Source organism: Vulpes lagopus, chromosome 5 (genome assembly GCF_018345385.1).
Source record: "Vulpes lagopus strain Blue_001 chromosome 5, ASM1834538v1, whole genome shotgun sequence".
In the NCBI taxonomy this organism is placed as follows: Eukaryota; Metazoa; Chordata; class Mammalia; order Carnivora; family Canidae; genus Vulpes; species Vulpes lagopus.
The window spans coordinates 126,775,229-126,798,642 of NC_054828.1; the positions used below are offsets into that span (position 1 = coordinate 126,775,229).

Below are 23,414 nucleotides of genomic sequence, written 5' to 3' on the forward strand. Positions count from 1 at the left end.
GAAGGGGACATATCTGCTAGCTTAAGCTTCAACCAAAAACTAGCAAGGGTCCAAGATGGCTTATGTATCATGCATCAGTGGTCAACAGGAAAGGCTTTGGTCTGAAAACGGAAGCATCAGAGTTTTAGCTCCATCACTAATGAGCTCTGACCATGGAAAAGGTCCTTACCTGTTAAATGCAGGTTGAATTAGATGGGGTCTAGATCACTTCTAACTCTTGAGTCCTATTATTACATTTATATTAAAAGATTATGAATCCTTTATCCCTAACTCTGTATTTATTAGTGACAATAATTTTGTATAATACATTTATCAATTTTTTTTACAAATCATATTATTTTAAAAGAACCATGTAAAGTTTCCATTTCCAGTAACAACACGAACTACTCATATAGAATTAAGAATCTTATAAAGCAGAGATTCATAAAGCATGGCGCCAGGAGCATCAGCACTGCCTGGGAACCTGGTTGCTTCATACCCCTGACTCAATGAGAATTACCCAAAGAACATCAGCCCTTACTAGAGACAGTAAAGCCACATCTAGAGGTTCTGCTCTCATTGGCCTGGGTGGGTTCCAGACACAAGGCCTTCTTGGGTGCTCCCTAGGCAATTCCAATGACCAGTCAGGAATAAAAGCCACTGCTGTCAGGTGATTAATCTTATTAATCTTCTATATACTTGTACTTTGATCCACCAAACATCTCCTTTAGCTCCCAAACTTTGAAGTGATTAAAATGAGCTCTCACAGTTTCCTTTCTTTAAAGAATTCAGATATTCTTACATGTATTTATAGGTATCCTATCAAGTTTTTTCATTTAAAGAATGTTAAGAGGTACAGCCCTATCAAATAAGAATATTCATTTAACCAAAGGAAAGATAAAGATTGAAGGGTCTGTTCAACCTTACTATTCAGTAACACGATGCAAATTTTCCCCAAGAATTCATACTTCATAAGATAGTGACCAGAAAATTTAAAAACCACCTAATAAAAATCTACCAATCTATGCTTCTGTTTATTCCTCACAGGACATTTAATTTTCTCAGGGGGTGAACCGTGTGTTTGGGTGACCTACGGTGTCATCCCACCAAGCTGCAAACCCCTGGAGACAGAATGCTCCTTCAATCCTGTTTGTTCTGGTGCCTGGCGCACAGCACATGCTTAACATGTATGTTTTTGACCAAAGATGGAAAATGCAGAGGGAGTAGTGAATAAATATGGCTGAGAGGAAGTATAATGCAAACATATATACGATGCAGCTGTCATTTATTTACCTAAACCAGGAGACGGCTGACTTTTTCTATAAAAGGACCCAATGGCGTTTCAGCCTTCATGGATGATGATGTGCAACACAATAAACCCCACGGTAACAGTGCAAAAGTAGCCACAGACAATAAGCAGACAAGTGATGCGGTGGTATTTCAATAAAACCTGACTTACATAAACAGCAGCTGGCTGGCCAAGAGTTTGCAGAGTGCAGTTTGCTGAGCCCTGATCTAAACAAACCCTTCCCTAAGGTGCTCAAACAATAATTTACCCTTACATCATCGCACTGTAAGTTAACAGCAACGAAGTATCATTTCCCTTTCTGTCATTCAATATTTCCACTTAGCACACAAGTGACTTCCTAAGAAGGACCTCTCGCTGTCACTCACACATGGAGCCGTATTCTTTATTCATACCCACACTCACAGAGGGGACCGGCGTAGTTTTAAGGGAGAAGCTGTTTCCGGGAATCTTATTGAGGAAGGTGACAGATCTTTCATCTGTAGCACCCAAATACGTGAGAGGACAAGTGTAGAAACATGAGGCAGAGCTCCCCTCTAGGTCCTGGCGCAGCCACAAGACAGGCAAGGTCTGTTCCTCACAGTGTGAATACTTGGGGTCGGTTCTACCCAATGGGCAACCCCCCAAAAAAGCAGAACAGGCTGAGTCACCCAAATCTGGATAACACAAAAGTTCAGGTCACAGTCACTCTGCAGAGAAAAATACTTTCTGTGACACAGTTACAGAAAAACTGCATCTCTCCTCTGAGGGTAGGAAAGAGGTAAAAACTAAGATAATTATTACAGACCTTCAACTCCTCTATAAAAACACATGCAGTGATGACCTTTTCTCTGCTTTCATGCTTCCTTGCCACTGATTTTGAGGAAACATTTGCTTTTATTCAAACAAACGAAACATAAATCTTACAAGATGAGCATCTAATGTTCCAACCAAAATTATTAGAAGAAAAAAAAACTAACCACAAAAAAAAAAAAAAAAAAAAACACAAAACTGCTCAACAGGTCAAAGATGCTCTGCAAGATTCCTTTTCAAATGTCCAGCCCAGTTTTCTAACGTAGTTCCTCATTCTTGGCTGAGAATTCACACACTTAAAACTTTTCAAAAGATTTAATTTTGTTTTCAAACCTCAGTTTAAAAAGTGAGGAAAACAACAAAAATAAAGATTTATATTATCAAAGGATTAACTTGTATAGATTTTTTTTTTATTCCAAATGCTTACAAGCACAGAACCAACAAGAAATTGGATCTTGAACTAATTTATGATGATTCTTCCAGGAAGCATACGGCAGCCGTGCACTATTGTTCACACAGCTGGCTGGTCTCTCTACTGCTACTCCTCAAAGGGGAAAAAGGGAGTGGGCGAAAGACACCAGGAAACAGTAAACTCAAAACACAGGCTGCCACCAGAAGTTCATTTTCCCAGCCAGTGAAGGGAATGCAACTGAGGACACATTTTACAGACCCAACTCACTCTTTTTGGGCAAACCAAGGCACAATTCTGGTAAAATATGGTAAGATATGCTAAAATATGAAAAAGAGTAGTCAGATATATGAGCTTTAACAGGTGAATTTCATTTGTGGGGAGAAATTATAGAAATATTTTTCACCCACCTAATTCACAGGTGTTAACAAAGCATTTAAAATTTATCAGTCAAAAGTTACAAAAATTTTAAGTAGTTGAGTCAGAAGCTAAAGAGTGAAATTGGCTGACTTAAGTACGCTAATTAGGATATTTTTCATCAACAAAAAGGCTGTTCCTTTAAAAAAAATCTACTATAACCATAATACTCGTTCTATATTATTATTTACATATAAGAATCTGACATCCAAATAATATAGTCTTAATTTTTTTTCCCCACTGAGAGATTTGAGTAGAATTTTGCATGTTTTTATAACACTGCTGCTATAATGATGAAGATAATTTTCTTTTACTTTCATAATTTGGTTTATTCAGTGAGTAGAATAAAAAATTTCAAAATGTGAACCTTCAGATTTGCTAAGAATATGAGCCACCCTCATAACAGCTTGGACAAAGTTTTCTTCTTAAGAGATCTGATTTTTAAACTAAAACAGTAACAAAATGTGAGGCCCATCAGAGTATGTGAGAGGTCACAGGAACTCATCTGCGTAACATCACCCTGACAGCCGGGAAAATGAAAGAGCCCAGAAAAATCATGAACACTTTTGGTGGTCCTCCTCCCTCTGAAGGAATTCAAATTATCCAGAATCTAGCTCCAAACTCCCATTCCAGTTTCACCCATCCTTGACAGGAATTTCTACACTTTGGAGATCTGGATTTTCTCTATCCCTCAACTTTAAAATAACTTTTATTCCATTCTCTACTGATGTGGCTCATTGAAAAAGACCCAGCATCAGTTGATAGAACTGCTGTGAGAAGCATCCCCTAATGACCCAAATAGAGTTATAGCCTCATTTTACTACTACTTAGCAAGTAGTAAGTAGCCCCCACTCCTCCCCTGCACCCAAGACTCTGCATTTCAATTAGAGTAAAGAGCCCATCTCTCTATACCCCCATCAATCACCTAGGTCAGGAAAAGGAATCAACAAGTGCCCTGAACATGCCACTTCTACTCTTCTGTCACTCTGCACACTCTAAGTGCTCTAAGTCCTTCCATGGCAGAGACTGTTACCCATTTTTAAAGTGCTTTCCAGTGTTTAGTAAGTACATTTTTTTTTGTATTTCTCCCAATGTCTATTACAAAATGGTCCTGAATTAAATGTCAATAATGAGAGAAAAATCATGGAAATGCAAAAAGTCACATATTACCTCCAAATCTTAACCTTCAAATCCTCACAAAATTTTAAATATACACAACAGTGCCCCCTACAAAACAAAAACACTTGACAAAAAAAGAGCTAATATCAATTTGCACAAATTAACCCTTCTTTGTCCCAACCTCTAGTAAAGAGCCCTCTGAACAATAAAATGGCTACAAATCAGATAATGAAATGAAAAGAGACTGCTTCGACATTAGGCAATTGTCAACTATAGTATCACTGTGAATCTTTTATTCATACTAAAACACTTCCTATAGCTCACCACTGTCTACATAACAGGGACTAAATTCCTCAGCATTCAAGATGCCATATATGTGACACCAATCTACCTTTCTAGCCATGTTTCCTACTACCCTACTATACTACTTCTCAAGTGTGAACATATATATTATTTATTTAAAGATTTTATTTATTTGAGAGAGAGAGAGTGTGTGTGTGTGTGTGTGTTCAAGAGATTACACGAGAAGGGGGAGGAGTAGAGGGAGAGGGAGAAGCAGGGTCCTACTGAGCAGGGAGCCAGACACCTGGGCTTAATCCCAGGACAACGGGATTCTTTTTTTTTTTTTTGACAACAGGATTCTGACCTGAGCCAAAGGCAGATGCTTAACAGACTGAGCTACCCAGGTGCCCCTATGTATCCTTTTTAAAAGAGAAAAAACGGGGGCGCCTGGGTGGCTCAGTCAGTTAACATCCAACTCTTGATTTCTGCCTCTGTACTCAGCATTGAATCTGCTTGAGACTCTCCCTCTCCCCCTGCCCCTCATCCATACTCTAAAGAAAGAAAGAGATAACACCCGGCCATCCCCTCACCACTGCTCACCTCTGACCTCAGTCAAGGTCCAGCAGTCTCAGTTCTGCACACCTACCTGGCAAGACTACTGGCCCATTCTGGGCTATGAACGCTTGGCTATCTTTTTATAAACAGTGTCATCTCACTTCTCTGATCCTTTTTTTTTAAAAAAATGTTTTACTTTCTCTCTATTGAGACAGAGCACAAGCACAGGGGAGGGACAGAGAGAGAAGCAGACACCCTACTGAAGCTCTATTCCTATATGTTTCCTTCTATCAATATACTTACTATGGTGGCAATCTCTTCCACTAAATTCTGAGTTTTCTGAGACCTGGGCCATGTCTTATCTTTACATTCCCAAAGCACCCTGGCAGTGCCTGGTCAATATGAACCACGTGTTCACTAAATGAATGACCCCAAATTCCTAAACTGCAGCAAATAAAACAATATGCTGCCATGCCATGATATTTGAGCTATATTTACTGCATTCTTACAGTGCACCTGACTCTCACCCTCAAAACAACCTATGAAATCAGTACTATTGTGACCTCATTTCACAGATGAGGAAACTGAGGCATAGCGCTTACATAACTTATTGCCCAAGTTCACAGATTTTTTTATGTTCACAACTTTCCTCCAAGTGGACCTCAACACCTACATCATCTTGGTAGAGAGCAGAATGTCAAGCAACTTTTTATACATACTAGACATAAAATAAATTATCTGTTGAATGGACAATTAAATAAACATTTCAAGGCTCACTGACCATATACATATCTATAGATAAATAGAGAAAGAGAGAAGGTAAAAGATAAAGCCACATCATAAGCTATGAGGTGATTTCCCATTACATTTATCCACTTTTACACTTGAAAATGTTATCTACAGTGACCATATATTACGGAAATTGCAGGTAGCTGACAATTTTGCATTTGATAAATAAATATGTTATCCCTCACTTGCAGCTTCATGCCATACTAATGGGCGTGGTACTTTCTACAACTTTCTTAGATTCGAGTGCTGTAGAAGACCAGTCCCAGCTCTTGTTTTTACTCGACACAATATCTAGGCCTCTATATGTCAAAGCACCTCTGTAGACTAAGCTATTCCAGTTGCCTCTTTTCCACTTAAATTCATAACAGGTAATCTGTGAGGAGGGGGAAATAAGGAAAAAAGGAAAAAAAGATCCAATCAAATGGACTTTGCAAAAATATTCAGGTCCAATCTTTTAAAAAATCACATCAAGAGCATTCTCTGCCATAAGCCTTCTCTGATTCCTTCAGTTGAAAGTACTTTTTTTCCTTAGACATCGTCAACATTTTTTTTTTAACCTCACTTATGACCTGTATCATTACAGAGAGAGTATGATCTCTTCTGAGGACAGGCTTTATGCTTGAATCATTTATTTATGCCCTCACAGTTCTTGCACAGAGAAGTACAATAAATGCTGAATGAAAGAATGAATGAATGTATAGTTAATAAAGTACAACCCTTTACTTGACTTCTTAAGCTAGTTCTTCTACATAGTAGCAACAGATTAATTACTTTGTTAGAATTTCCTGGAAGGATATTAATTTAGAAATAAATTAAATTGGTCAATAATGACTGAAATAAAACAATCCTTCAAGAAAGAATGGTGTTTTGCTCCTGCCAACCAGATTATACTCAGTAGACTTTTGGAAAAGCATAAGCATATGGAGCTGAGAGCATGCCTAATTACCTACGTCAATGTTATATACTGCCATTTGTGTATTACCACGCACAGATAGTTCAAGTGAGTTTCAACTGTCTGGTAAACATAAGCAAGAAAAGATCTGTTAGAAGGAAGAAAAGAAACAAAAAAAGTAGGTTCATTTATCTATGGAAGATGCTTCAAAAAACTGATAACTGAAAAATATTTTATATTCCAAAAATGTACTTCTTTATTTGTTGTATACCCTAAAAACATTTACCTTTAGCATGAGCACCATATGGTTCAGACTCTGGCTACTCCACACCTTCTAACTCAACAGAGATAATGTTCAGTTGTAGCGCTCTGAAGATACAGTGAAAGATATACGGGAAATAGAAGGCAAAGACAAAAAAAAAAAAAAAAAAAAGGCAAAGACAAAGCCAGGACCCATGTCTCCTACTCCAAACTCAGGGCTCTTGAAACCACACTGCCACCATAAAGCACAGAGAGCTGAAGAAGCACCTCATGGAAAAATTATGCAGGGAAGCAGAAAAGTAGGGAAAAAATGACCCCCAAATGGCTGTGAGCAGAGGTTGTTTTTTGATCATAAGGTATGAAATTAAAGGTCCCTTTCCTTCAAATCAAAGCGCAATCTATGCCCAATTCCGATTTGGCTTCATATAAGTCAGAAGGTTTAGCTGATGACGTGGGTCCTCAGAGAAAGCTGCAGCCACCCTGGATATAGTCCCAGTTGCCTCTGGGAATCTTTATTATTTTAATCCAATCTGGTATTAAAATTCAGCTTAGTCAAATACAGATATAAAGTTTATAATTCTATTCCTAGGATGTAACTGATCTACTAAATTGTACGTAGACACCCTGGAACAGATTTTAACTGCTTCCCAGATCAGTCAGAAGATCACTCCAAAACATATCTAAAAGAGCTCTTCTTAGTTAGAAAACTCCTAACATTTGAAATTACAATGTGAGGTCAAAAACAAAGTTTATTCACACCTTAAAATCCAATAGCTCTAAAAAAAAAAATCCAATAGCACTAATTAATGAGAATAAATCACTATTTTTCTACTATGTTGATATGAAGTTATAAATGTCGACTGAAGCCAGTGATAGCGGGAACCAGTGTAAGCCAAAGAATAAAGATCCAATTCTTGGCTAAAGTCTAAGTCGACAGGAACATTTATTGAGCATTATATAGCAGATGCTTAATCCTAAACAACATTCCTCCTATCCAACCAAAACCACACAACTAAACTAAACAAACTCTGTTTATTGTAGTTCTGTAAGATCCCTATAGCTCCTCTACCTATTCTGTATGTGCAGGCCTAATTAAGCAAGCCCAAGAAGGTATCAAAGACTGAGTCATAAACTCAGAAGTAGAATCCAGTTCGGCTACTGATACATTGGATAGTCCTAGAAAAGTCATACTTCCCCACTACTCTGATGATGTGAGGTGATTAAAAAAAAAAAAAAAACCTTCTTACAGAATGATCACAGCCTGAACTAGAAGCTTCCAAATGTGACACCAGGATTTGCGTTGTTTCTCAGACTATCAAATGACCATCTAGAGGTAAGAAAAAGAGTTGAAGGACTGAGGGTAAGGAGGAGAAGGATCTAGGAAGAGCAAGGCACTAACCTAAACTCTTCTCACCTCTACGTGGGATGTTTCCCTGAAGAAAACACAGGCTCTAGTAGTCCTCACCCTTCCTGTGGCCTCAGTTCTGCCTTCCCACGCCGCCCACATGGCAGCTCCAGTTTCTACACAGACTGCAGAGAGCCAGGGGAAAAAAAAAATCACAAAGACAAAGAGAAAAGGGGGAGAGAGAGAAACAGAAAAGATGATGGGAAGAGACACACGCAGAGACATTCCAGAGGTTCCCGCATACTAACTTCCCTATGTTATATCCTTGAAGCAGGACCTGATGAACTTAAGGATATTTGGCAGATACAGTGATTTGGCACCTGTTGTCCCAAATAAGTAGGATGTTTGTTGTGAAATATGCAGAACTGGATGCAGGTGTGACACAAGACAAACACAGATCACATTCCAGCATCTCTAGGTTCAGAACTGACAGGTAAGCATATGGGTCATAAGGGCTGACTTTGGCAGCAGGCAAGCTAACTTCCAATCAAAATTCCTAATTATAAGATATTTTCCATCTTAAAAAAACTAAAGAAAAAAGTCCTGAGATGAGTAATTAGGGAGTTCACTTATATTTATTAAAGGATTTGGAGTCTTGCATGAAGATCATCAACCATCTGAAAGAAACATGAATCCAAGGCCCCCTACTGCTCAGATAAATGCAGTCACTACTAATAATGTCAGGCCAGAGTCAGAGCTCTCCAATTATCTTACAAGGAGCAAAATTGGTTGAAATGACAGATTTATAAAACCACTTTAGATGGAATTTCTAGGAAAGATCTGGAAAGGAGGGTTAAGGTGACAAGTTGTCAAAGGACAAAGTTCTGTAGAGGAGCTCAGTGTTTCTTGACAGTGGCAGGATGGTAAAAGGAGCAAAATTTGACAAAAAAAAAAGAAAGAAAGAAAAGAAAGAAAAGGAAGGAAGGAAGGAAGAAAAGAAAGAAAGAAAGAAAGAAAGAAAGAAAGAAAGAAAAGAAAGAAAGAAAGAAAGAAAGAAAGAAAGAAAGAAAAAGAAGAAAAGAGAAGGAAAGAAAGAAAAGAAAGAAAGAAAGGGAAGGAAGGAAGGAAGAAGAAAGAAAAAGAAAAGAAAGAAAAGAAAAGAAAAGAAAAGAAAAGAAAAAAAGAAAGAAAGAAAGAAAGAGAGAGAGAGAGAAATATAGGTGACAGCACAAATGGTGGCTAAGCAGACATGATGCCTCAAACCTGTTTCTCAAGATACAGGTTTCACTACCAAACCAAAGCTTTCTTCAGCTGCCAAGTGTCTCCCTTATCCAATCAAAAACATCATGCGCTAGGCTCTTACCCTCAGGCATGTGCTACAATAAATGTGTGCTATTGTTACCTGCGGATTCTGAATTTCCACCAGCATTCAGTGCATTTTATTTTCCATCTGGCTGAACCTCTTGCTTAGATGCTAGAGTATACTAGTGAAATACTTTCAAGCCAGAGTCCAACAAAAAGAAATATAAGAAGTTTCAAAGAGAAACCTTCCTTACAATCAGACCCAGAACAGTTTCTTCAAAATAAACTTTCTAATTGCTAAAAATTTACTCCGTACCAGCTAATTAAAGGCATTCTCCACAATTTCCAATTAAGAAAAACTTCTTGCCATTTCCAAAACTGATCAAACTAAAACTCTAAAGACTATTCATTTCCTATAAAGGAATGTGACTATGTTTCTGGCACCAAAAAAGTTTATTTTTTACTTTGATAAATATGTACCTTCAAACTGCATGAACGGAAACTCCTGGAGAAAGGTAGGACAATTCAGAAGCCTGCTCAGCTACCACCCTGTGTTCCCCCTCCTCACCCTCCCCACCACCTGGGTTACTTAAGCCAACACAGGGATAATTCCACTCAGTGGAGTCAGCCTTGTATCTGCCTAGACATTAAAAGTCTCTTATCCTTTGTTTTTAAAGCAGCAATGCTTCCTGACTTCTATTTAGGCCAGGGAGTATAAGCTTTTGTTTTAAATCACCTGCGTGCATTTAATCGCAATTGCAAGTAAAATACTTGACTCACTTCTCTCCCTCCTCCCTCCCATTCACACTGGAAATTTAAAGTTGTGAAACAAACCAAACCTGTCCCTACTTAATGCAACCAAACATGGCAACACCTTACTTTAATAGAGCACTTAATTGATGCTTCACTAGAATGGAATCCCTATAAATGCATGCAATATGCTCAGTCCAAACAAATTAAAAATTACTCTCACAATGAATTCCAGATATTATGCTTAGACAAAACAACAAACTGTTATTAAACTCATAAACCCGCATCCCACAAGCACCTACAAAAAGTCTTAAGTTCAAGTTACCAGAATGGTTACACCCCTCTGACAGAATGAACTCTGCAAGCCTCAATAATCCCTCAGCAGGAACTCCACCACTTTCTGCTGAGATGATAAGACAAAAGGAAAAGATACCAATGCTGCATCCACACACAGGCCCCTCATGGTAAAACTGTTCAGAACCCCAGTCAGGCTGTGCATTCTATTTTAATCCTCTTCCTTTTGTAACATGAGCCTCTCCATGACACATAAAACATTTGGCTCAGAACGCCTCGCGTTCCTTCTTAAGAGTTGATCGATCTAATTAAAAGTAAAAGCACAAAGTGCTCTCATTGATAGGTCTTTTTCCTCTAGAGAATGGGAATGCTCTGGTTTTATCTTATTTCTGACTGCCCCTACCTTCCCTTCTCACTGACTAAGAAGAGACAAAACGTGTAGAAATTGGTTCTGTAACCCCCACAGGTTAAGATCAGGCCACCAAGAAAAAGATGTCGTTCTGTCCATCTGCAAAAAATCCAATCACAGACTGAAAAGGAGCGCTGCCTTTGAAGGTCTAACGAAGACTCTTAACAGCCCTGCAGGTAAAAGGCCAGGTTGTCTTAAGCCACGGATGCACTAGACAATGAAACGAAATGAAACTCCACATCTAACTTCTTCTTGATGTTGCAGGAACTTGATGCACATCTGACAGTAATCTCTCTGCTGGGGAGTTTAAAAATCAAACTTGTCAAGGGCAGCTGCACCACAAAACACAAAACACCTTCTGGTGTAAAAATTGAGAAGTCATTTTGGGAAAAAAATCTGTTAGATATTTTGTATCCCTGGGGTCCATTACATCTTTAAAAGGTTTGCTTTATATTTGGGGTGCCTGGGTGGCTCAGTCAGTTAAGTGTCTGACTCTTGATTTCAGTTCAGGTCATGATCATGGGCTCTCTGCTCAGCAGAGAGTCTGCTTGAGGGATTCTCTCCCCCTCACACACATGTGCACATGGCGTGGCTCTAAATAAAAATCTCTAACAATAAATAAAAGATTTGCTTGATATTCATGGAGATCATAGCTACATATAGATGATCAAAGAAAGCTTGAGCTCTGCTCTGAACTACAGCTGTTTTCCTATTGCCACACTGTCTAGGTAACTATAACTCAGTATGTTTCTATTCCATCAACAGAGATCCCTTCCTATTAGTGTTCCTCTGGGTGGAACTGGCTGGCTGGCCGAGTTTTCACTCGATTCCAGTACAACTATAATTTCTATTTCTCTGTAGTCAAACATCACTTATCCAATAATCAACATAAATTATTTCCTGTTAGCAAAGCGCTCTTCTACTACAGAAATTTGTAACAGTGAAGCCATAATGCTATTCTATTAATAAGAATTGTTATACTTTTAAAGATTTTGTTATTTTTTAATGTAATCTCTACCCTTCAACATTGGGGCTTGAACTCACAATCCCGAGATGAGTCGAGATGAGTCGTATGCTTCACTGACAACCAGCCAGGTGCCGGTTTGTCAAAAGCACTTTCTGTCCATTTCAAGGTCTAGATTCTTGCCTCTTCAGACAGCCTCACTGTGATGACCAAGTAGCAAACATGTACTCATCCAAGGGACTAAGTGCTTTTTTTTTTTTCTAGGTACTGAAAAGGTAAGCACTGCCTCATTAAGTGCAAACATAGGTAAGACAACTCAGCACAGTGCCTAGCATAAAACAAGCATTCAAGGAAGTTAATGAAGTTAATTCTCTCTCCCTAACTTCTGTTTTCTCTATTTATTTTAGATCTTCAGGCTTTGAGAGGCCCTTACCTCCTATCACTAACCAAATCTCAATGCTATTGTAAACTCTTACATTTACAACCCAAGCAAGAAATAAAACTCAAGGCCAAGATGTGCAGGCTATCCAGAATTAACCACTGAGTTCTGGAAATACTGTAACTGGATAGGATAGATGGTCCCAATTTAAAAATTATTAGTGTCTCCGAAGCTCATCTGTGAAGTGGCATAAACACCCTTTCCCTTAGAAATCATGATGTTCTATTTAGGATCTCAGGCTTTCCCACAAAAACCTATTTAAGCCTACAATACACCTGAATTATAACACTGGTGTCATTAACCTGGATTTAGCATAGTGCCTTGCTCATGGCAGGCACTAGCTATTTGCTGACGTCATGAATCCCTGCGATGCAGGAGGTGTACAGTGAACTCTGGACAGAATCTTTATATAGCCCAAGAAGGTGTGTACCTTCTCTTATCTTCCTCATGCACCCTTCTCACTTCCTAGTCCTCTTTCCCATGTGACCAATGCCCTCAGAACTCACAAATTCTAAACTTCAGCACCTTACCAGAGTTCGACCTTTTACTGTTTCAAAGGTAGATGCTTCTCCCTGCCAAAATTACCTCAAGCAGCTGATCTCACATGTACATCGGAAGGAAAGAAATCTGATTATAAAGGTATTCCACAAGGGATTTTGAGAGTCTGATGGACTTTAATTTGTCCAGAGATTTCTGCCTCTTTAAAAGAAACCTGGCTACTTAGACAAATCTAACTTCATGTGGAAGACAGGAAAATGAATTCAAACAGGTTAGGGCTACCTAGGGGACTGTTCCTAAGCTATCTCTGCTTTCAAAGCAGCTTCCTCCTCCTTGCCACTTTGAAAACTCATGATTTTTCACAAGTTCTGTAACTCCTTCAAGTTCCTATGGTAATAACAGGTATATGATAACACTGATGGATGGGAGCATATACAGGGACAGCATGAGGTAAGTGTAGTTTGGGCAGTGTTCTTCCCAAACTGGAACATAGGCCATGGCATTCAAGATTCAACCTCTTATGTCCTCAAAACATAGTCACCTCCAAAGAGAGATACAGAAGCTAAAGGAAGATTCAGATGTCAACAATGGGCCAGAATTCTGGTTTTACTCATCCTGGCATGGCCAAAAGAGGATATGAGATTTTTTTTAAAGCATACTGGGGGAAAAGGGAATACCACATATATATAAAAAACCCTTATGTTTATGGGGGAGAATGAACAGGAATTAAGAATCCTAAATGAGAAGAAAGTGGGCGAAGAAAGTAGGTACTTTTGAAAAAGAACTAAAAATAAAAAAAATCTACACAAGATTCTGCATGTACACTTGTTCACTCTAGCTGCCCTGGGGCACCAATTACTTTAAGTGTAAAAACAGAAAACATCAACTTGGCCAGGACAAGCAGAGAATCTAGGTACTGAATTCCACCACACGCTTGAAGCTATGCCTGATAGCAGCATCAAAAGGTTAACAGCCTCATTAAGAAACGGCACCAACTCCTTCTGGTAGCAGGCGAAGGTTTAAAAAACCAAGTCAGTGCTGGGGGTCTGGAAGGCGAAATGAAAACTGAATTTACCTACATCAAGGAACAAGTAGCTATTAAGGCTACTTAAGACACACCTCCAGCAATATCTCTCCTTAATACCAATATGCCGAAGGTCCTCAGAATAAAAGCAGCCATTATCCTGGCCCATCATCTGGGCTTTCATTACTCCCACCCTGAAGAGTGACACATCAGACAAACAAAGCACCCTGCCCACATGCAGGGCCTTTCCGCCCAGATCTCCAGGCACTCTGACAAGTGCTTATTAATCTTGATGACATGCCAGTGAGAAAGAGAGTTGGCCACCACAGCCTTCTTATTTTCCTAGGGTGATAAAGGGGAGAAAATTGAGCTAGTGAACTAAGGGACTAAAGCTCAGGTCACAGATAGGACAGAAAAGTAGACTCAGGACTTACATGTTCCCAATCACTTCCTCCACAATTTCTCAATTAGTCCCTAATGGCAAACAGGAAGTCCATCTCTATTTTGCTTTAAGAACAGAAGCACCCAGAGGGCACAGGGCCAAGCGTTCTGAGTCCTATGATATTTAATTTCAAAATAACTGTAACAACAATTATGTAAAATGAAAAGTTTCCTTTTCCTCCTAACAGCTCTTCTGTAGTGAATTCAGGGTTTAATCAAGCACCAGCCTCTGGATACAACCTGAGGATACTCGTATAGGATTGGGGTGATGGTTGGCAAGAAGACCTCAGCGCAACTGCAATTGCCTGTACTTCCTTACAGACTGGCAGACCTGACTCGCCACATCCTCCACTGAAGACACACTTTTGCCTTAGACAGGATGCCCCCAATAAGAAAGGAAAGCAAAATAAGGTTGACGGAAAATAAACAGTTTCTAAAAAAAAAAAAAAAAAAGAAAGGAAAGCAATTCTAAATTATAACACCAAGTTAACATGGTTCTCAAGAATCCAGTCATATGATTTTTTAAAAAGCAACCCTAGGGACGCCTGAGTGGCTCAGTGGTTTAGAGCCTGCCTTTGGCCCGGGGCGTGATCCTGGGGTCCCGGGATCGAGTCCTGCGTCGGGCTCCCTGCATGGAGCCTGCTTCTCCCTCTGCTTGTGTCTCTGCCTCTCTCTCTGTATCTCTCATGAATAAATAAATAAAATCTTAAAAAAAAAAAAAAAAAAAAGCAACCCTAGGCAGTAAAAAATCAAATTATGCAATAATACCTAATGCTGTCTTATTTCATCATTGCTAAAATTCCTGTTGAGTAAGTAAAAGAAAAAATAAAAAGGCTGAGAAGGACAGGAAGGTGGTCCTCCCTTTGCACCTGGTCCCTGACGTAGAGCAGTGCAATGCACAGTGCATGTCTGCAACATGTACTAACCATCTGCGCCACCCGGACTGCCCACAAATTAATATGTTTCAATGGTGATCCCTGAGCTCCCAGTTTTTAAACTAACCTAAAGAAAACACTAAACACCAAAGCTCTAATAATTCAGTGAAAGAGGAATTATACTGAAAGAATGCTGTAGGAAGGGCAGAGATGACTTAGTATGCTTAATTTTTCTTACAAGGACCAAAAGCTCTGAATAGAATGACCCAAATGACCATGTGAATTGGAGGCAATTCTTCATGAGGAAAAGCCTCAGAGAGAAAACTGTACTCCAGCTGTATGTGAAAGTAACAGTAGGAGAGTAGAGCTATCAATAACTTGTATATAAGGGCCTTTCTGAAGAACTCCAACAGCTTCACAACCCACACAGTGTGCCCGCAGGAGACAGGAGGCAGGTATTAACGTCATTCTGCAATGAGAATAAGGAACACAGGGAATGAGGTGTCAGGCACCCCAACAAGCAGTGCAAAGTGGCAGGCTCCCCCCCAGTCTGTGGGTTCACACACTGCAACACATGTGCTGACGCAGGTCGACAAAAACTGTCCCTTTTGGAGGAAGGAGAGGGAACAAGGACAGCTTCATAACATCTGGGAGAAGCTGTACTTTCAAAAAATGTAAAATAATGAAAAGAGAGAAAGTTGAGAACCCATCTGGGTCTGCTTACTCAGAAGGACAAAGCTAATGAGACAACAGCTACTACTTCTCCCAAAGTCTTGTCTCATTTTCTTTTTTTTTTTTTTAATTTTTTTTTTTAAATTTATTTATGATAGTCACACAGAGAGAAAGAGAGAGAGGCAGAGACACAGGCAGAGGGAGAAGCAGGCTCCATGCACCGGGAGCCCAACGTGGGATTCGATCCCGGGTCTCCAGGATCGCGCCCTGGGCCAAAGGCAGGCACCAAACCGCTGTGCCACCCAGGGATCCCTTTGTCTCATTTTCATGCAGTTCATGACTTAATGGCTCTAGTCTATCTTCTTATCCAGCTTATTTTCCCTATTCCTTAGCAAAAGAACAAAAACATGTAAAACCATAAAAAAAAAAAAAAAAACAGTTGTCAAATCATTAAGCTTCTCCCACTTTCCTTCAAAAAGCTGGAAGCAGAGGAGGAGCCCCTGGACTCCATTACCTACCTTTGCTTCATCATTAATGTCCCAAGTGAAGGAAATGGCATTATACGCAATCTCCTCAATGTTACTGATGGTATTGAAGCTCTCTTTATAGTCAGCTACATGAGCGATGAAAAAGAAAGAGAAATCATGATTTCTGGTTCCAATGTGAGATTCTAGCGGTTCAAAGTAAGATTCCACTCCCCATATTATTGCCTCTGAAAAACTTAAATTAACATTTTGTTGATATTTTTAACCCTTTTTAGGGTTCACAAAATGAAGAAAAAGAATCACAAGATATTTAAAATAGAGGTAAGCTTAGACAGATTTAATTTTTTCTCATTATGTCAAAATTGAGATACTTGGAACTAAAAAGTTTAAGTAATTGTCCCAAGGTCACAAAACTAGCCTGGAGAACCAAGATTAGAACTCAGCTCTTTTACGTTTTCTGAAAAGAGAGTATCATGTTACAAAAGATGCTAAGATTAAGGGCCATCTTGTGATATAGACAATGGTTTTATACAAAAATTATACACATGGCAAAAACAGACATTCTCATCAAGCCACTTCATTAAATATGGATTTGCACAGGTCTGTTGCTATAACCCAAGAGATCCATCTCTGGGTCTCTTTAAAGACAGAAGAGAAAAAAAAAAAAAAAAAAAAAAATAAAGACAGAAGAGTCCAGCAGTGCAGTTCAACATGTAAATGAGAGATTGTTAGGTAAGTGCATGCCAGCAGTATTTGCTTTTACTTGTTTATTTAGGTTGTTTTCTCCACTCTACCATCATCTACGGATAATCTGGTATCTCTTAAGAAGACTCTTCACCTCAAAAACTCTGCAGACCAAAGAACAGGACACTCTTATGTGAGCAAGCTATAAAGCTTCTGGTCCCAGTGTCATTTGGAGAGCCACCGCCTGTGCCATACGTCCTTATGAAGGAAGTAATGTTAAAAGCACTGATTCCAGGAGGCCGAGAACAGGGTTTGGAACAGATCAGTAGCTGGCATAAAAATTCAAATGCTTTCGGCAGGAAGCTGATCACTGCCAAAAATAATTGGAATGAGAAAACTGGATGCGTGCACCTCTGGGAATAAAAGCTGGCCCCACAGCTCCTTACCTATATCAATGCATCTTTGTTTAGCTGTGTGCTGCCGGGAGTGCCAGTACTTCCAATGCCTTAACTGATCTTCTCTGCTTTTGTCTTCTGCAAAAACCACCATGATCACACTCTATGAAAGAAAATGCATTATCACATAAAGACACTAAATGGTGAGTCTCTTTTGGCAATCTTACTCAGTGTTATATTTTACAGTTAGGGCTAAAAACTGCAATTTTGGATCTTCATTTAGATCTTCTTCAGACCTGGGACTATTAAGCTCTGATCAGCTTTCCCAGAGAAGAGAACTAAGAACAGAACTTACTCGGACTTTGCTGATGGGCCGGTGGATCCCCTCACTGCTGTTCACCTCTTTCAGAGTGACAGGATAAAACTGGCCTTTGTTCAGGTATGTCATGGTGCTATCTCCTGGTTTCTGTCGAAGTGATTTTGAGGCTTCTAGGGTATATTCGAAGTTGTTCCTAAAGAACAAAAAAGAGTCACAGCTCTCTAATCCACTCTTTTGGAAACTTTCTTTATGCTTTAGCTCAATCTTGAAATGCTTCTATGTGGATGTATGCAAATAGCCAACTATCAGGAAACATACAACTGACTGTCGTATTATAAATAGCATTCGCTACTTCTTACACCATAAATATAACCTTAAGCAATGCAGATATTCTCAACTCTCATTTGCGAGGCTACAAAATGCCAACTAGAAATTCTATGAAGTAATAAAGTCAAAAATTCAAAGTTTGGAAGCTAAGGATATTAAAGATAGTAAAGTAGCCAAAAAGGACTTTGGAAGGCAATCTCACAAGATACTACTGCCAATTTGGTATTTACCCAGCAAAGGTTGCAAACAGGTGGCTGGTAGTCCTCTGATTAAATTCGATTTGGTCTGCACAGCACTATTTTATTGTTTTTGCTTGTAATTTAAATGTTTTTGGATGAGCACTGCACAGTTCTCTACAGTTAGTATCACCTTAAAGTGACATGCATGTATCTCCTTCAAGTTGTTTAATAACCTTCCTAGATCAGGGATCGAAAATTACACCTATTCTTATAAATAAAGTTTTATTGGAATACAAACATACCCTTTATTTACGTACTATCTACAGCTACTTTTGTAATGCAGTGGCAGAGATGTGCAGTTGCAACAGAGGCTCTAAGGCCCACAAAGCTTAAATATGTATTAGCTGATCCTTTACAGAAAAAGTTTACTGACCCCTATCTTAGATCCTACAGGCATCTGAGTTTGTGACTCCTACACCTTGAGGTAGATCTTTAAGGAAGTATAATTTCCATAAAATCCTAGACTTTTAGAAATCAACTGTTTTTACTTCAAGATATAACATACAAAAAATGCATAAAACAAAATTATAAAATGAAATCGTAAATGCTTTTAAAAAACAATTGAAGGTGTTTGTACATTTTCATAATTAACTTGGAAGATATTCATATTCCCAGTGAGAGGTACAATTTTGTGAGGTTTTAAAAGAAGAGGCTTTCAGGTCAGAAAAAAGCTGACTTCGTTTATTTTACCATGAGTGAGGCTAATAAATAAAAGCCTTTATCCACTTGATGTTATTCCTAAATTCTCACAGAATTATATGCTTTAGGAAACAGAAGGGAGCTCAGAGATCTAATTTAATCGCCTCATCTCTTCTTTTAGACTCCATTCTACTACCATCACATAAAGAAACTGAAGGAAAGAAAAAGCACCAACACCAGGAATTAAGGAAACATGAAACACAGTACAGAGTTCAAAATTAAATGCACTAAAGCAAATGTCCTCTAGCAAAGCTAATACCACCAAAGCCACCTCTGATTTTCCAGTATCAAATTAACAAAAAAGTCATAAAAGCTGAAAGTTAAAAATCAAATTAAAAGACAACTATTACCCAGAAACACTGTCAAAAACATAGTCCTCTGAATTCATGCCAGGCATCCGGAGACTGAGATCCGAAGGGAAGAAAACCTGAAATATCAACGTAATAAGCCACAACTATTTAACTGGTTATCAGGCTTACTAAAGACCAATATGTGGTACAGCACAGAAGTATGTGGCTTACAGCAACCCACTACTCATTCAATATTCATTTTAATAAGAATTTTAACTCTACAAAAAAATTCTGAAAGAAAAGTATCTGTTTTTATATGCCACTCGATTAGATGAGGACAATCTATGCAGGCACTCCCTCAGAGTGCTGTCTTACTCCCCTTTTCCCAACTTCCCCACACATCTCAATTCTGTTCAAACTCTAGAATCTGCAACCGAAATCTTGCGATTACAGGGATCATCACACCAAGTGAAGGTACAGTATCAGGTCTGCACCACCGATGATGGACTGGTGCATTCTTTCAGAAAAGGCTATTCTATTCCTAACTCCATAAGCCAGACGGATGTTCCTTTCCCCCATGAGACATTAAATATAGCTTCTTCACTCCCTAACTTTTTTCATCACCACAAAACCCCCAAAGCATTTAGAGTTAATCTGTAAATTTTACACAACGCATTTATCATCAAGACCTACTGCTTCCCTGACTATACTACCAACCAAGAGAGACCAAACAAATACATAAGAAGTCATTTTATATTGAGACCAATTACAGGGATCTTGTTTTGGTCTAGGACAAAAGCTGAAAACAGACTTATGTGGAGATATCTGTTGTTGATGGAAGATTATGTATGGGGTTCTCTTTTTCCAACAAATCACTTAGCTGAAATCATAATTGTTAACTCAAATGCTGGTAAGATTAGCCATGTGCCCTTGATAATAATTTCTGGTTTTGTAGGTTTAGTTTACAAATTATACCCATGGGCCTTTTCTCGTTTAAAAAAAAAAAAAAAAGGAAAGAAAAAAATCTTTTGTTCCTAATCCATTCATTTCAGGCTGAGTTTCAAGCTTACATAACAAGGAAGAGGTGGAACCCAATACTTATACAAACACACAAAAGTCTTAGGAAGATGCTTGCATTTCCTGTACCTCCTGAACGCCTTCCTTGAAGGTCTCTGAGAAGGTAGAGTCTGGAGTTCGCCTTTGAGCATTTGGGGGTTGAGCACCAGAGCTGAACTGGTCAGCATTAAGATTCCGGTCGAAAACCACCACCCGCTCAGTGGGCTCAGGATGATACACTGCTGGAGAGATTCCCACAGCAAAACCATGGGGCTGGGTTTCTGTCTTGATGGAGTGAGTAGGCATTGTTGCTATGGAGACAGTGACTGTAGTATCAGGAGCTGTTAGATGGCCTCTCTTATCAATGCCCAGTTGGTTGCCATGGGGAAGGACAATGTTAAATGGCACATTTTTCAGTACTTGCACTCTGTTTTCTCCAGCAGAAATGAGGGACTGCTCGGTCACATTCGGTATGCTGTTTCTTTAAGAAAAGAAAAGAAAACTGTGTTTTCAAACTCAATGAAACTCACTACTTCCCCACACATACAGTTCTTTAACAATTTTTATTTTCCTAACGGCAATGGGCCATTGGGTCCTGTGCAACAGTAATAATAATAATTAATAATAATAATAATAATAATAATAATACACTTGGAAGAAACCAAATAAATAGAAAATGGCAATGACAACCCATTACGAGAGCAAGAAAAAGAAAGACTTTGTGGTTATCAGTCATAAAATCCAAAAGTGTCAGGCAAAATTTCATTGAAGTATAGAGAACTCAGAGCTCTCCTCTACTACACTTTATTTTCAATAATCCTAATACAATGGTCATATTTCACTAGAAGCCTGAAGCTACAAATGTAACTGGCTGGAGCTTCAAGCTTCCACCTTGGTTCAAATTCTGTGACACTTGGTGAGCTATTTTATCTCTTCGTAAGTACACATATTCATCTATAAAATGGGGGTAATAAACATATCTATCCTCACAAGGTGGTGATGAGGATGAAATGAGATGATACACTGAAATATGAATAATAATGCCTGGCACACAAGAGTTCAGGAAGTATGAACTATTATCACTTGGCCACCACTTTTCCTAGTATCTATGCCTATTGGGCTTTCTCTACCACTAAAGAAAAAAAAAATACCAATGTTTACACTGTACAGGTAGATATATTTGCATACAATTATTTTTGGTTTAAATATCCTAGACAACAGAAGATGATTTCTAGTCCACAATAAAATTAATGAATTTTCAAAGCCCCCTCAAACAATATAGGCTGATACCTTTAAGGAAGAAAGCAACTTGGCAGTTTTGTACATTTCGATCAATGAAATGTTCAAACCTGAGAATTTATGAAAGAAATAGAGGAAAAAGCTTTCTAGAAAGTTGTTTGTTGAGGCTCTGTAGTAGAAAAAAATCACAGCTTTAATGTTAGGATAACTAAGTTTTGCTTCAAACTATAGCAAAATAAACTAATCATTAATTTAAAAGTTGGAAAAGAGGGAAGAGTAGATCAAACAGGAGGAATTATGTTAGTAACTGTTGAAGCTAATAATGATACACACAGGCTTATATTTCTTTACTTCTGTTGTTTGAAAATGCCCATAATAAAAAGTAACATAATAAAAGCCTGTAAGCCCTTCTCTAAAGGGTAATTATGAAGATTAAAACAGCAACATGGAAAACACTTATGGAAGGGATTAAGTAGAAGAACACTAACAAATGTTATCTGTGAATACAACCACAACCACATAAAATGTGCACCAATACCCAAATAGTAAATAAATAAATGGTTCAGATAGTGGGATTATGAGTGATCACTCTTTCTTTAAAAATATTTTACTCTTGGGGTGCCTAGAAAGCTTAGTGAGTGACCCGTTTGACTCTTGATTTCATCTCAGGTCATGATATCAGGGTCGGGAGATCGAGCCCCATACCGGGCTCTGAGCTAGGCATGGAGTCTGCTGAAGATTCCCTCTCTCAAGCAGCCCCGGTGGCCCAGCGGTTTAACGCTGCCTTTAGCCCGGAGCCTGATCCTGGAAACCCAGGATCGAGTCCCATGTTGGGCTTCCTGCATGGAGCCTGCTTCTCCCTCTGCCTCTGTCTCTGCCTCTCTCTCTCTGTGTCTTTCATGAATAAATGAAATCTAAAAAAGATTCTCTCTCGCCCTCTGTCCCTCCGTTCTTGAACTCTCTAAATAAAGAAATAGATAAATAAATTCTACTCTTCTATTACTAATAGAACACAGGGAAATTTAAAACGTATGTTTAATTTTCTTTTTTCATGGCTATAAAGTCAAGCCTTAATGTTCTGAAAGTTTTAACCTAAAATAACTTCAACAGAAGTATGGAATACTGCTGTCTCGTCAAGTTTTACTTAGACCATTATTCAACATCATTGGTACTTAATTTGTTTTAAAGGACCCCCACCTTTGCCTTAAGCCACACCCTTCTTAAGAGAAACTCAAAGACAAATAAGGGAACAGTTCACTTACATTATTACTAAAAACATTCCTCCACAGAAAAAGAAAGTTAATGCTTTGTTTTGCAGAAAGGATCTAAAGACACTGGCAACTTCTCAGAGCAACAGAATCATAATTATCACCTAACTCTTCCACTAGAGCTTTTTCATTTAACTCCTGCTTTATTTTCATAGGACTCTGTGAAAATACAGTACTATTCTATGCTCTCTATCAGACATTACCTTTTGCTGTGGTCTGGTTCTGGGTGCTCAACATCTGGCTTTGCTGTTGAAGACCTCCTCTCTCTTGGCACCTTAGATATTAACAAACATAACAACAATTTAGTTCTCACTTAGTGGAGTATAAATACAGCCTCTTAATTTTCAGTTAGTTCAACCATTCATATGTCTACTTGATTGCCTACCAAATGCCAGGCTGCAGGGATACACAATGAATAAGAACAGTGTCTGTCCTCAAGAGCTTACAAATCTGGTCACCAGATTAATATGTAAAAACTGACAATTCTTTAGTTGCCAGATAAACTTAGGGCATCACAAATTTACTTTGTCATTGAGTTTGGGTTTCATCTCGTAAAAGACATACCTCTGGCTTGGTTTTACCCATTTATCCACACAACA

General features: G+C 38.7%; 1 protein-coding gene across 3 annotated transcripts in view; it reads right to left on the reverse strand.

Moving 5' to 3' along the window:
• GRHL1 (grainyhead like transcription factor 1) overlaps positions 1 to 23,414 on the reverse strand; it is a 51,519-nt gene that overhangs the window by 22,012 nt on the left and 6,093 nt on the right. For 2 of the 3 annotated variants that reach the window (XR_005987690.1, XM_041754185.1), the window contains exons 3-8: positions 23,019 to 23,089; positions 20,399 to 20,789; positions 19,313 to 19,416; positions 17,734 to 17,890; positions 17,430 to 17,541; positions 16,333 to 16,427 (exon numbers count right to left, since the gene is read on the reverse strand). Coding sequence is in view for 2 of the 3 variants with exons in the window: in XM_041754185.1 (XP_041610119.1) it covers positions 16,333 to 16,427; positions 17,430 to 17,541; positions 17,734 to 17,890; positions 19,313 to 19,416; positions 20,399 to 20,789; positions 23,019 to 23,089 (930 nt within the window). In the remaining variant the exon portion in view is untranslated. The remainder of the gene's footprint in view (positions 1 to 16,332; positions 16,428 to 17,429; positions 17,542 to 17,733; positions 17,891 to 19,312; positions 19,417 to 20,398; positions 20,790 to 23,018; positions 23,090 to 23,414) is intronic. The other variant, XM_041754186.1, reaches the window with a different exon arrangement.